Raw genomic sequence first — 15,410 nt, forward strand, 5'->3', positions numbered from 1 at the left:
TGATTTGGCAAAGAGTGTTGTATAAGGGGGGAGACTTGCTTATAAAACTGTGGAATCTCTTAGATCTTAAGGCCTAGATGAATTCAGAATCCCCCCTCCCTCCCACATGCAACTCATTTAATTTTTTGCTTATTTAAAATTTTCTAAACAGGGCTTACCAGCAACATCAGATATAAAAGACATTGACAGTTTGATGAGAATTTCTGGCAGAATCGAGTGTGAAAGTCCAAACAGACATCTGTATGATTTTGTTGGAAACATAAGGCTTGATGGACATAGGTATGTAAAATTGGTCTTCATAAAAGCACAGAACTCACTGTGTCTCAAGCATATTGCCCTGTTTTCCAAGCCTGGCTTTTCCAAGCCTGGGTGTTTTCCAAGCCTGGGTGCATATTCTTTTCTCATGCTCTAAGTTTGAGTGCTCAAAACCTCTTTCTTAAGGATTTGTATGTTACTTTCCACCAAGAGTCTTTTTGCAGAAATGTTAGCTCTTAACAGTATGCGTATGGTACCGCTGATGTTTGCAGGGACATGCCAGGCTTCTGGCGCATTGTTTTGTGGCTTATTCTTTGGCCAGAATACTTATTTATAGGCCTATCTGCAGTCTCCATGGCTTGGGTCCTTACCTGTGATCTATAGGTGCCTCAAGGAGTTTAGACTCTACCCCCAAGGAGTTCATTGTACTGGATAATTTCTTGTCTTCTTTTCTGTATCATTTCATATGCTCTTTTCTAGGCCGTGTTATCATCTGTAGTTATCTTTGCCATTATCTGATTCCTGCTCTTCTTCCCTTCCCACTTCTCTTTCCTGACTCTTCCCTCATTGATTCAACCAGTATTAAGCACCTAGTAGTCTAAGCTAGTTACAAGTGTTAAGGAGACCGCAATGAACAAAAGAGATAAATATACCTGCCCTTGTGAGCTTACTTTCTTGCAATAAGGGAAGGGCAAACAAATAAGAAAATGATAAATAAGAAAACTTTATACTGTAGAGAGTGACAAACGCTTTGGAAAAAAAATAGCACAAGACAAGGCAGATTGGGAGTCCTTGGGAGGGAATCACTTTGGGTTAGGATTGTTACAATAAGCCTCTTTCAGCAGGTAACATTTGAGCCAGGTGAGTAGCAAGTAAGGAAGTTAGTCATTCATATATCTGAAGGGAGAGGATTCCAGACGGAAGGAATAGTCAGTGAAAATTATTAGTTATAGTACTATATCTTCTTAAAGTGGGAAAGCATCTGGAGTAGTTACAGACTTTCAGGGAGGCCAGTGTGGTTGGAGTGGAGTCACCAAGAAAGAGTAGTGAAAGAAAGACCATGCAAGGCTTTGAAGGCTATTGTAGGGTGCTAATCTGAGTGAAATGGGCATCCGTTAGAGACTTTGCAGTGGGGGGGGGGGGGGTATCAACAGTTCAGTTTTGGACTTAATAAGTTTGTGTCAGGGAGGCAGATGAATATGTAAGCCTGAAGCTTGAGATAGAGACCTGTGTCATGACATAAACGTGGGAATAGTTGGTGTAGATAATTAAAGCCATGGAAATGGAAGAAATCACTGAGGGTGAAAGGGTATGCATGGAAAGGTGGGGAATCCCAAGGACTGTCCTAAGACTCTGCAACATTAAGGCTGAGAGAAGAGGAGGGACCAGCAAAAGAAACCAAAGTCAGGTTGGTAAGAAGAAGCTGAGATATAGTGAGGAAACTCTACCAAGGCAGTGGGAGTGACTAAAGTGGGTCAGATGTTGCTGCTGGTCAAGTGCAGTGAGACTGAGAATTAATCCAACTGAGGTTGGATTTATCAAGTAGAAATCCTTGAGCTTGGTTAGAACAGGTGGAGCCTGATGAAGTGAGTCTGAGAGAGTGGAAGGGGTTGAAAATACCAGGTTTAGACAGATTTTCCGAGGAGCTTTGTTGCAAAAGGGACCAGAAATGGAGCAGAACCTGGCAGGAGGGGGGGGTGGTCTTTCCGATCTCCCTCCCTTCTCTTCTCCCCTGTCTCCTTTACGTTACAGTGTACCTTACCTACCTTACCTAGATGTCGTGGCCAGCTAAATGCCCTAGTTCATTCCACCAGCCTGAGAGATTGTCCGTGCTTTCATTATTTTGTAATTGCATTATTATATAGTATTTGAATTCTAAAGGACATTTGAAATATACCCTAAACTGTCATCCTCATTCAGATCCACCAAAAGCTTTCCTGTAATTTGTGAAGTAATTATATATTGTTCTAAAATTTGCACAGAGTGACCTCACAGAATGAACATATGGTTATAGACTAATAATAGAGTTGGCCATTTATATAAGTAATGTTTCTGTAGTCTGACATTCCTAACTGGCCAGCTTCCATTTCTCATCAGTTTCCCATCAAAATCAATGCCAAGCAAATCCACGCAGTGGAAGAGAAACTTTGTATGATCGTGCCAAGATTTAGGGTACAGATAGAATTTATATAATATGCTTTAAAATATATGAAGTGGAAACAGATACCTTTGTATTTGTAGCACATTTGACTTTTACAGTGATTACCCAGCACTCTTGGAGCCTCTTTGTTTGGAATGAGTGTTCTTTGATTCCATTATTAAGGATGAGAGTCATTGTCTAATGCCAGAATTTTTGGAATTCCAACTCTGATGAAATCTAATAACTAACTCTTGTTGAGTCCTTGTAATTGAAAAGTAGTATTTTTTTTTTTTTTTTTTTTGCTTTTGGAGAGTTCGTACCTAATTCCAATCAATTCACACCACAAATGCTGAGGTGACAGTTGTCATATTAGACCCCATTTTATACGTGAGGAACCGATGGCATCTATGTATCCCAGAGCATAGTCTAGCAGCTTCCCAAGAACTTCTAGGAAATGTGCTTTAAGCCTAAGGTCCCCTCCCAACTCTGAAGTACACCCCGAATCTTGAGATATACACAAGAGGGGTTCCCTTCCAGATGGATCTGAAAGGCATGCTGTTGTGCAGAAAGAATGAGAATTGTAGACGCTGTATTCTTTTTCTAGATTGGCGTACACTGTTTCCTAAAGGCTTATTTAAGTAGAGGGCTTTAGGTACTGTTATTACCCACCCATCTGGATTGATTTCACCTGAGCCCCAGTGACCTTTGTGTAGTTCCTGAAAGAAGGTCAAGGGCCCAAGCCCATATTAGCTTTAGACACCTACCAGACCATAAAAAGCCCACCAGAAATGGAAGACTCAACCTCACTTTGCCTTTACTGGCCAAGAAGTTGTAACAAGTTCTGTGTTCTCTGGAAACTTTTCTTAGGAGAAGATTTCCTTCCTTTTCCAGAAGATTTTTTTTAATGTATTTTTCTTTATATCTGACATTTCTTTCCTGCTTTTTTTTTATACTAAAATGAAGACATAGGGGCGCCTGGGTGGCACAGCAGTTAAGCGTCTGCCTTCTGCTCAGGGCGTGATCCCGGCGTTATGGGATCGAGCCCCACATCAGGCTCCTCTGCTATGAGCCTGCTTCTTCCTCTCCCACTCCCCCTGCTTGTGTTCCCTCTCTCGCTGGCTGTCTCTATCTCTGTCAAATAAATAAATAAAATCTTTAAAAAAATAAATTAATTAAATAAAATGAAGACATAGTGATGGGAAACATTGAGCCATTTCACCTTGTGTAGTACATTTCCATCAAGAATCCCACTACATCTGTGAGAGCTTGTACCTTTCTGATATCTCTGTGTGAGGTTGTGTCAACCAACAACCTACCATTGTGGGTAGTTTTACCAAGAACCCATGAAAGACCCAACATGGCCTTTATTCATGAAAAAATGTGGTTTAAATTATATGGAATGGATATCCTCAATTTGCTGTCATTTCAGAGGAATGTTTAAGACTTGTTAGATGCTTACCATTGATTGGAAACTTAAAGTTCTTGGAAAATTGATATTCAAATACAATAAATTACCCTAGATATTTTAAATACAGGACTTATCTCTGTAGGACAGAGATGGCAATGCAAATGTATGATGAGATCTGTGTATTTACCTTGCCTTGTCTATTTTTTGAACCTTTATTATGCATAAAACTATTTTTAATTAGGTGTGGGAGGGGGAGCAGATCCCCTAACCTCACCGCTTCCAAACATCTCAGAAACCTAAACAGACTTACTAAATCAGGAAAAGTCTTAAATAGGTTTGAAAATTAGCCTCTGAATTCCAAAACATTGCCTACTATCTTGGATTGTGAAGTTGTAGGAAATGGCTGGTTTGGTTTGGTGCTAAAGAGAAGCAACTGAAATGCTTCCCTCCAGCTGTCCTTGTGTAAAAAAAATTATTCTTACTGGTAGAAAAATTACTTCTTTTCTAAAAATAAAGTAAATGTGAGAAGGGCTATTATAATTTCCAGAACCTTCGCTGGAACTATGTAGTAGCTATAGAATTCTGAAGCATTTTAGAAAATGTTGTTTCTAATGTCAACATCATCTGTCATAGCACTGTCCCCCTGGGAGCAGATCAGATTCTCCTTCGAGGCGCCCAGTTGAGAAATACACAGTGGGTTCATGGAATAGTTGTCTACACTGGACATGACACCAAGCTGATGCAGGTGGGATTTTTATCTATGAAAACCTTGTGGACCTATTCTCTTCAAAATGGGCTATTTGTAGCTCTCTATGCAGTCGTCCCAAACATAGCCGACCATCTGTCACGGATTCCAGGACCCCACTCTCTACATTCAGAATCTTGTTCTTCGGTGTTTGGGCCCATAAAATGGCTCATGCTCTCAAGAATAGTTTCATCAGAGATCAACAATGCATGAACTCCCGATGCTTTTAAGTATTGGTCCTCTGGCAACATTTACTCACCATGGCAGTGGTTGATACTAGTCGTCTATGCAATGATGAGTGCTCTACATTAAAGAATTTGTCTTATAATTTTATTTTAATACAGTGATCAAAGTTTAGAACTGTTTTCATTTTTTCATAAAACTAAAAGAAGAATTTGTGAATCAAATGTTGATCCTTTTTTGGTAACATTTTTATGTTCAGCCATTTTTAATCAGCTTTAGTCTTAGCACTTGTAATGTTGACACATGCCTGGAGAAGCTTCTTCTCTGTGTTACGATATAAGTGTTCAGTGGTTAGATGGGTAGGCAAAACTATTTTAAGATACTAAATGAAAATCTGCTTTAAGATCTGATAACTTTATACACTGTAAAGTGACAGAGACCTCATCAACAGGCAAATGGGACGGCTATTAATGATTCCACCCCTAACCATTCTATAAATTCTGTAAACCATTATTTTGTATCTATTACGACAGATTTAATTTTCTGTTCTATGAATGCCTTGGTTAGCAGTGATGTAGCATAATCGTTAACATTAACCACAGCTGAGGAAACTTACTTCTGTTATTCTTTATAGCCAGGACGACTTAGATTGTTGTTGTGTTCAGTAAAACAGTTCCTAAATGCCACCAGAAATATAGAAACCAGAGATCCTTTAAATGTGGCCCTTCATACTTTGGAACATCCAGGTCGCTGGTGATGGGTGCACAGGCCACCCTCTCTGCCTCTTTTCTGAGCTGAGCTGCTAAATGCCTCTCATCTACCCTATTTGCTTAAGTAGAACACATTGTTCATCTTCCTTGCCACAATGCAAAAGTTATGTTTCTAAAAGGAATATTACTTCCTTCTCTTCTTATTATTGTTTTACATCCTAGAAAAAGGCTTAGTGGTATTGTGTCCTTTAGGGGAAAACAAAAGTGGTTGACATTTGACAGATTATTACATCTGTGACTTTTTTTCTGTATAATTTTCAGGTGTCTACCCATGTCTAGATTTTGAGTTGTGACTTACTTTGTCATCTTCATCAAAATGCCAAATACATTACTAAATCAATTTGTCCACATTTTTTATTGCTCATCTTGTTTCTTTCTACAGAATTCAACAAGTCCACCACTTAAACTCTCAAATGTGGAACGGATTACAAATGTACAAATTTTGATTTTATTTTGTATCTTAATTGCCATGTCTCTTATCTGTTCTGTGGGCTCGGCCATTTGGAATCGGAGGCATTCTGGAAAGGACTGGTATCTCAACCTAAACTGTAAGCATTAAAGTGCCTATTGTATTTATTTTTTTCTTCCATTAAAACATGTATTTGTTTCACGGCTGATGGGATTTCCTGTAATTCCTAAGAAGAAAACCTTGTTGCCAAGATAATGGGGCATTTAATTTTTATTTTTCAAAGCAATTTCCAGTAAAAGAAAGTAAAATGTTGTTAGAGTCTCTAAAATTTCAGACTCCTTAAAAATATAATGATCACTCTAGAGTAGTATAAAATGTTAGTTTATTAATATTACTTTTATTAATGTTATTCATTCTTTAAAAATATTTTAACACTGGTGGTTAGCTAGCTACCTGGTGAAGAAAGCAGATTGATTATATTTAAAGCACGAAAAGGGGGCGCCAGTCGTTAAGCATCTGCCTTCCGCTCAGGGCGTGATCCCAGTGTTCTGGGATTGAGCCCCACATCAGGCTCCTCCGCTGGGAGCCTGCTTCTTCCTCTCCCACTCCTCCTGCTTGTGTTCCCTCTCTCGCTGCCTGTCTCTCTCTCTGTCAAATAAATAAATAAAAAATCTTTTAAAAAATAAAGCACAAAAAGGTACAGCACATGCTTGTAAAATGTTTAAATTGAACGTACTTTCATTTGAACTCATGAATGCAGTAAATTCCTTGTTAATGGTCCCTTAATAGGGAAACTCCTATTAAATAGGTTCTTTTTGGACCATCTATCCTTTTACTATTGTGGGATTAATGTACCATCCCTGAATATTTCTGGAAAATAAGTTTGCATTACCTTTTAATGAGTACTTCGCCAATAAATATTTTATTTCCAGAAGCATGAAAACAAATTCTAGTAAACCTTGTAGCAAAGTTGATTTTTTTCATTTTTTATCATATTGATTTAGTTTTGTGGCTATTCCAACTTTTTTTTTTAAACATTGATTTACTATTTCAACATCAAAACTGTTATGACTCCTATCAATTTATTTCTTCATATACTTTACAGTGTGTCCGCCATAGCGGTTCTATTTTCATTATTGAAGAGGAAGGGTATAATTTACCTAGGGTACAGCCCTACATTGTTTTTGCTATTTGGGTTAGTTTTGCTGCTGTTTAGTTTGATTGCTTTTAAGACATGCTTTAAATCAGAAGTGCTTTTTAAGAATTCACATAAGAGGGATTTTATCCAATGGAGATTTTACATTTATAAAGCTGCAATCCTGTTCCTGATACCTCTAAACTTCCTGTTTGGAACAGGATTTGAAATACTTGATAGTTCTTAATAGTACTAACAACATACTGAACACAGAAAGTGCTGTTCCATCTGGAATGTATTTGAGAATAAGGATATGCTATCAGCACCGTGTTCCTCCCAAACTATCTAGATATGTTGTGTAATATGGAAAATTTTTGTTATGCTAAAGTTCTGATCAATGCAAATGAAATATATAAAACTATAAATGACTTTCTTCCCACCTCCCCTAACAGATGGTGGTGCTAATAATTTTGGACTGAATTTCTTGACCTTCATCATCCTTTTCAACAATCTCATTCCTATCAGCTTGTTGGTGACATTAGAAGTGGTGAAATTTACCCAGGCATACTTCATAAATTGGGTAAATATGAATTATTATTTTTCATTATTATAAATGTTTTGTCTTTTTTATTTTGATAGGGTCTTTTGAAGATTTTATTTTATTTTTTAAATTATCTCTACACCCAACGTGGGGCTCGAACTCACAATGCCATGATCAAGATTTGCACGCTCCACTGACTGAACAGCCAGGCACCCGCCTCATAGCATCCTTTGATCTCTCAGAAACAAAATCTTAAGGATACCTTACCTTTTATTCACTACAAGAGGACATTTCAAAATATTTTTTACTCTAATATAATTATAACAAATTCATTTGACATATAAAAGTCAATAGCAAAAACTGTTATCTCAGAATCACACAAGTTTATAGACCAGACATTCTGGGGAACTAGGTCTCCAGTTAAGGAAACCTATTTTGGGTTACATCGTTAGTGGTCTTGGGAAAAGGAGAACTATGAGGTTTGGGGGTAAAATATCTGGATTATTGTTTTATTCTATATTTACTAGCTGTGTCAACTTTGCCAAGCCACCTGACTTCTTTGAGACTTATTTTCTTGGACCTTTACATAGGAATGATAAAACATGCTTTACCAGCATCTCCCAGTGGTAATATAGAGCAAAGGAATCTCACAACATAGCAAACAGTCTCCTGAACAATTGAGTACTGTAGAAATAATACTGTATTCACTGCTTGTAACAACCAGGTTGCCATGTTTTACATACCTATGTAGTTTATTTTTCCCCCACTGTTAAATTCAGCTATGCTTAATTTTTTTCTTCTCAAATTCTTTTAATCTTGGAAAAAATGTGCTGGACATCTGTTTCTTAAATATTTTGTTTATAAAATGTGTTGTTCTTACCAAAGTTAAGGTTAATGAATTTATGTAAATTAAATAAACCTTCAGACTTAATCTGCCAGAAAGTTTAATTCTTCTTTTTTGGGGGGGAAACTTGGGTATTATCTTTTGATGCTGTCTTTTTAAATTATTTAAAAGTCTTTCAAATGAATGATATTAGGATTTTTAAAAATATAACTTATGATACTTTTGCCGCTGCTCGTTACCGTCCTATGGCAAAATGATCCACCTCAGCTGTCAGATTGCCTAATTCATTGGTAGAAGACCAGTATAATTTGGAAATCTAAAATGAGCTGCAGGTGTGGCTTATTTCATGCAGGAAATGTGTTGCTGAAAAATTACGTAATAAAATTTGTGTAAATACAATTAAAACCTATTGAGGTTTCCCACTTCACAATAAGAAATCATACGGTGACTCATTTTGAAAATCAAATAACTAGTTAGTCACTTTATTATTTTTTACTTGGATTTTCAAAAATAATATTTGCTTCAAATAATGACATAATTTGAGTGTTGGAGCAACCCAGCAGGCTTGTGCGTTTCAATCACCTTTCTATTACACAGGGATTCTGTAACATTCCTGACAGGTCTGTTCTTATCAGACAGCTCTGCTGTATGTGGAAATGGGATGCCCCCCTTTGATACTGGTTCTACCTGATCTTTTATGAAAATGTCTAATCTTGTTTCTGAATGATAGCCTTGCAAAGTATTAGGACTCAGCTTGGGCGCCTGGGTGATTCAGTCGGTTAAGCATCCCAGTCTTGGTTTCGGTTCAGGTTGTGATCTCAGGGTCGTGAGATCGAGCCCTGCATCGGGCTCTGAGGTCAGTGTGGAGTCTGCTTGAGATTCTCTCTCTCCGTCTCCCCCTACTCACATGCGCACTCACTCTCTCTCTCTCTAAAATAAATAAATTAATTAAAAAAAAAAAAGAACTCGGCTACTCTGCCTATTTTTCTATCGCATTTCCCCCATCTCATTCTGTTCCTTATTAGACTTATTTCCAACTTACTCCCCATTCCATTCATTCCTCTCTGAACATTGCTCAGTTGTCTAATATCCTTAAAACATGGCACCTACAAGTCAGCAGCCTACTTCAGAAATGATGCTGATCAGTCTGAGATGCAAATGTGGAAAAGATCAGATATGTCCTTTTCCTTTGACATGTGAAAATCAGTAAACCCTGACTTGCCAAGAAAATGGTGTACTGTGGAAAATACTAATTCTTCTAGGGGTAATAGTCAAGCCTCATAATGTTTGGGTACAAAACAAGTACAAACTGGTACAAAAGCTGTACATTTTTGTTTGGGTTTTGAGAAGTGCACTCCTTTTGCTTTCAAGAATATACAATAGAAGGAAGTTGAGCCAAGAAAGTATAACCAGGTAGAATCTCTTAGGTAATTTTTCTAGGGGTTTAAAATCTTAATTATTTGAGCAATGTTTAGTTGCTGTTATTTTAGCTACATTAAGTACTTACGTTATGTAGGACACTTTAGGAAGCACTTCACGTGCGTTATCTTATTTAATCCTTACCGTAGGTCACATATCTAGAAAACGGTAGAATTATAGAAAATCAAGATTGCCTGATTGCAGAGATCTGCTCTAACTGCCACACTGTCCTGCCCTCACTGTGAAATATACCGAGTACTTTTCCGGGAAATCAACTGAAATGGTATAGGGACGGCAAGAGATAAGAGTGGTTTCAGATTATAGTTCACTAGTTAAATAAAATTTCCGTCAATCTCTTGTTACCACTTGCATTTAGTAATTTCTCTTATTTAAAACAAAAGGATCTCGACATGCACTACGAACCCACAGACACTGCTGCTATGGCTCGAACATCTAATCTGAATGAAGAACTTGGCCAGGTAAACTGAATTTCTTGTTGTTACATTAAATGGGAAGTCAGAGTCATTGTAATTTCTGCCATATGTGGCAACTTCATATGAATTGACAGCTCCTAATTTTCCTTTATTTGAATAATCAGCATAAATACAAGTTAGTACATAATTCTCATTTTTAGTGAATGAAGTTTTAAAAACAATATTTAAAACCTGTTTTGCTCTCAGATAAGGTATTGCACTAAGGGATTTCCTTCAATATATAATCTGGTTAGTAGTAAAGTATTGGCTATTTTTCTGTGATAAACTCTCAGTATTAAAATTGCTCGTAGCTTTTGACCAGAAAGGAAGAAAAAGTTAAATTGATCAATGAGGCTGTGTTAAGTCAAAGTATGAAAGTAATCAAACAGGAATTTTAGATTTTATAATTCATACTATATTCAGATATATGTGTATCTTTGTAATCCATATTTACTTACTAGCTCAGGAAAAATTTTTACTCTGTATTTTTGCCATTTGCTCACTCTTACTATTCAAATAGCATTTTGGCCAGAATTATCTTCTTCTTACCAATCCGGATGTTATATGAAGTTAATTGCACAAGCCATTACTAATTTTGTAATTGTTATGTTGAGAAATCCTGGTAGATGTTTTAGTCCTCCAAAAATGTTAAGTAATAGTAGTGACACTTTCTAGTGGAAATTCAGACCATGTCAAGGCAGATTTCTGTATGGCTGTAGTTTTTCTAATTGTTCATACATGAAATGATTTATTGCTAAAATACTAAAAAAAAAAAAAAAAGTTGAACATATTCCTTAATGCCTGTGAAGAAAATCATCAGTTAATAGCATTCATTGTGCCCCTATGATGTAACAAGATTGATAAAAAGAATTATTTAAGGGGTATTTTCCCCCTGTGAGAGACTGGCATAAAAAGACTTCTGAAATTTTAATGAGAAATTTTAAACTTTTTTTTAGGTAAAATACATATTTTCTGACAAAACTGGTACTCTGACCTGCAATGTAATGCAGTTTAAGAAGTGCACCATAGCTGGAGTTGCTTATGGGTGAGTTTTTCCCCTTTATTTAGAATGTGAAATACACATTTAATTAGTGCTAATAGTTTGGTATGTTTTGAGAATTCTTATTAGGGGAATTTTTTTTAATATAAAGAACCCCTGTTTTGACTTCAGCACACAGGTGTGTTTTGTGTTATAGTTTGAAATTGTTTTTCATTTGGAATTACCTGTGAGGTGGAGACTCAGCCCAGTAATATTTCCATGTTTGGAGTTGCTGAAGGTCTCTATCTGGCTCTGGTCATGAAGTAAAAATACAGTTCCCTCTACATTGCCATCAAGTACAAGGTCCTAATAACATGCAGAGTGTCCTTGGGCAGTTTTCAAGTTAAAATATTTTTGTTTCTCTGTTTAATCTCTGTTTTGTTTCTCTAGTTATCCCTTTGATTTGTTTTTTCTTATACTGTCCTCCTCTTTGCAGTCACAGAGCAATCTAAATTTCTGATGGTGGAAAGGATAGGGATGCGAAACTCTTAAATCTAGGGTGTAATGAATACCCTCAGAAACTTTCATCAGGCTCCTAATGTCCTTGAGAATATGCTTGTTAATACCCCATTTCTTTCTTTCTTTGAGTTATGCTTACCTAAATTGTTCGAAAGCCTTTAAGTACTTTTTAGGATAATGTGAAAAAATTAATCTGTACATTTTCTAAAAGGAGATGATCAAAAGATGAAACTTTCCTTGGTTGGAGTGACCTTGACCATGACCTATTATCAAATTTTCCAACTATCTTTCTAAGCGAGACTGGGAAATACTAATCCCTTAACCATTCAAGCACGGGCACTCGCATTTTGGGTTTTCTGGTTTGTACTCACACTTCCCCACTCACACGCTGTCTCCAAACAGTAAGCTAGTATAAAAATAATGTATTGAATTTTGAAAATGCCTTAGTTAAAATTATAAATAAATAACCATTTGGTAAAAATCTCTAAAAGCAAATGGTTACTCCTATACAGGGTCTATAAAGAGAAGTAGATGGAGGCAGATATCCTTATTCTTTGGGTTAGCAGAGAGTGTGACTAAAATTGACTTCAAATTGTGTGTAAATGAAGCTGAAAAGACATTTGACTGAATGGCTTTTTCACACTTGCAAAGACAGGATGTTAATTTAAGAAGCATACTTAACTGTTTCCAGGTCTAGATGCCATTTTGCATCATTCCTCTTTATCTGAAGCTCTCCCAATTCTCCTAGAAAAGGCTGTCCTTACTCCTCCCCACCAGTTGCCACCAGCCTTGTCATTTAGTTAGCTGCTATAGAGGGGGAGATGCAGCCACACTTTGACGTCATGCGTATTTGACCCACAAGTATGCCAGGCAAGAGAAGGAAAGGCCTATTGTGATTCTAGCGCTTGTTGTATTGTACTTGCTGACAGATTTACGAAGATTGTTTTTACAAAAATTCTGCATTCATAAGTGAATTTATTTGGAGAGTGGTCTGTTTGATAATTGACATCCTTTTTCTATTTTGCCAGTTTCCAGTTGAACAAGCAAGTTCTTCAAATGAGTAATTATTGATTGTGAACTTATCAAAACAGAAAGCTAGAATGAGATCTAGCCTCTCTTCTGCATTTTGTGAAGTTTTTTCTTATTCTTGTAACAAGCCCTGAAACACTTCCAGGCAGTAGTTCTAAAGAGCAGTGTTCTTTCTGGATCTATTGGTGATATTATCATTAACAACCACTATGTGACAGGGTCGGTTTGAGACTGGTAAATATTAAAGTAGTATAAAAAGTTAAGAACTGTCATCATTTAGATCAAGTTTCCACTAAAACACATTTCCTCTTGGGCACATAACATCTCTTAATATTGAGGTGAAACCATAAGACATGACCTCTAGTCCTAGATTTGTCACTAATTCACCATGTAACTATCAATAATTCTTTTCAACTCTTCCGAACTCCTTAAAATGAGAACCATGGGATAAGATGATCTCTAAAGTTCTTTTTCAGATATAAAATTCTGGATATAAAAAACTTAAAAGCATGTTTTATTAGAAATAAAAGGTGTTCGTTTGTTTGCAAAATTTAACTATATAAACAGAAATACATTTCTTTCTCAGGTGATATATCATGTTTCTGAAAATACAAGAAGCCTTGCAGAGTGAAGCTAGCATTAACCTGTTTCCAATAATCATGTCATGTTGTGCATGTGCGTTTAGAATCCTTAACCCTGATTTTTATCACCACCACCTTCCCCAAACATCCTGATGGACAATTGGAATGTCAGCGTTGTAGAGAGTGGTTGATATATGAAGTTGTTGATACAGGACACTTCAGATGCTTAGGTGTTTACAGTAAGAGACACATCACTGTTCCTTAATTGCACCAAACTCAGCAAGAAAAGTCATTACTGTCAGCCATCTTTCTGTGGGAATTTCCTCTGGCAACTCTGGTTATCAGAACCCAGACAGGGAAATAACACGGTTTTGCAATCCCATTGGTGCTGTAGCAGTGTTAACACTTGTTTAATATGGGGAGCTATTACATACGTGTACCTTCATCTCTAGCAGGAGAAAGAAAGCATGGTGTTTATCCCCCCAGGATACACCAGGATAAAGGAGAACACCCCCCATTTTCATATACTAACAAATGCTTTTGGGGTTACAATTTCAGAACTGATCCTTCTTCAGCATTTTTTAAGAAGTAAGATAAAGCCTAGTTTTACCCTAGGTAGAGTCAGAGGTGAGTTCTGTTGGCTTTTGTGGCTCTCTTAAAGAACCAGACTTGGAGTCTCTTCATTTTCCCTAGTATTCCTTAGGTTTGTAAGAAGATAATATTTAACACTTAGAACAGTTCTTCAGAATTTGATCTTGGTAATTTTTCTCTCATTTCACATAACCACTGCCCAAATTGGATTCATGATGGGCAACAAAATAAAGATTTGTACATACTTAGCCCTGATGAGTATTTTGTAGATTTCAGCTTTGTCAGAGATGCTACTGTGTTTAAACTTACTAGATTGTTTCATTAGATTTTTCTTTGATTAAATGTAAATTGATGTCATTTGTAAATTTAACTTATTACAAACTAGAAATTCTACTGTTAAACACTTGTTAAAGTATCATTTCAGCAAATTCCTTCCTGTAGGGAATGAGTCAGTTTTATTGTAACGGGAATACCAATAATGGGTAAGGAGGATTTTATGTTCAGTGGCTAGGACTCTCAATTCAGTGAATATAATAGGCTATAATCCTGAGTATGATCTTTGTCGGTAATTTGGACCTTATTATTAGAATGAGCTGATGAGCTGAGCCAAGCTTTACACAGTATAGGCTCTAAAGTTAAAAAAAAAAAAATTCTGGTAAGCCAACTAAACAGTGATTTTTGTTGCGTTAGTCGTTTAATCCGTGTTAAAAACATTTCATTGACATTTTCCCTGTAAGTAAAAGATGAATTTTCTTAAAAGCAATCTGTATGTATATATGAATACGATATGTGAATAGCTTAACATGACCATATTTTGTTTAGCAATATGTTTGCTGAAAGAACCAGTACTTCACATTGAGAAGAGATTCACCACAAGAAACCTCACAATTACCATAAAACTTAGCCCCAAGGTCTAGATTATAACCAACAGATTTATCTTACTGCCCACCATGGTAAGAGCTGGATAAACACCATTCGTTTATTTATATACTTCAACAAATATTTTTATCTCCTTCTGAGTATGTGGCACTTTGTTTAATGATGGAGTTGTAGTGATCAGCAAAAGTTCACGTGGTTTCTGCCCTCCTAAAGTTTATAGTCTAATTGGGGGTTAATGGATGGTAATTAAGTAATCAAAGATAAAACACAGTACAGAGGTCCACGTGAGTCTGTGATGGGGATTTGATCAAAGCAGGCAGGTCAGGGACTGCTCTGTGAGAAAGTGATGCTTGAGCTGAGATGTAAGAACGGGTGTAAGTGAAGAACTCACCAGGCAGATACAGCAGTATTGACATGCACACGGAGGCAAATGACCAGATAGCACATACACACCAGAGCTGCCGGAGCAGCAGTCACGGGGACACTCTTGCAGGCAGGGGCAGTAGCAGG

The 15,410-nt window shown here is 36.8% G+C and overlaps 1 protein-coding gene across 5 annotated transcripts in view; it reads left to right on the forward strand.

Annotated features, from left to right (window-relative positions):
• ATP8A1 (ATPase phospholipid transporting 8A1) overlaps positions 1 to 15,410 on the forward strand; it is a 224,253-nt gene that overhangs the window by 72,709 nt on the left and 136,134 nt on the right. For all 5 annotated transcript variants that reach the window (XM_045816092.2, XM_045816093.2, XM_045816091.2 and 2 more), the window contains 6 exons: positions 152 to 279; positions 4,437 to 4,548; positions 5,884 to 6,049; positions 7,498 to 7,625; positions 10,251 to 10,328; positions 11,279 to 11,367. In XM_045816092.2, the coding sequence (XP_045672048.1) occupies positions 152 to 279; positions 4,437 to 4,548; positions 5,884 to 6,049; positions 7,498 to 7,625; positions 10,251 to 10,328; positions 11,279 to 11,367 (701 nt within the window). The remainder of the gene's footprint in view (positions 1 to 151; positions 280 to 4,436; positions 4,549 to 5,883; positions 6,050 to 7,497; positions 7,626 to 10,250; positions 10,329 to 11,278; positions 11,368 to 15,410) is intronic.

The sequence above is a fragment of the Ursus americanus genome, chromosome 8, assembly GCF_024610735.1.
Source record: "Ursus americanus isolate L20-20 chromosome 8, mUrsAme1.1.p, whole genome shotgun sequence".
NCBI classification, from domain to species: domain Eukaryota; kingdom Metazoa; phylum Chordata; class Mammalia; order Carnivora; family Ursidae; genus Ursus; species Ursus americanus.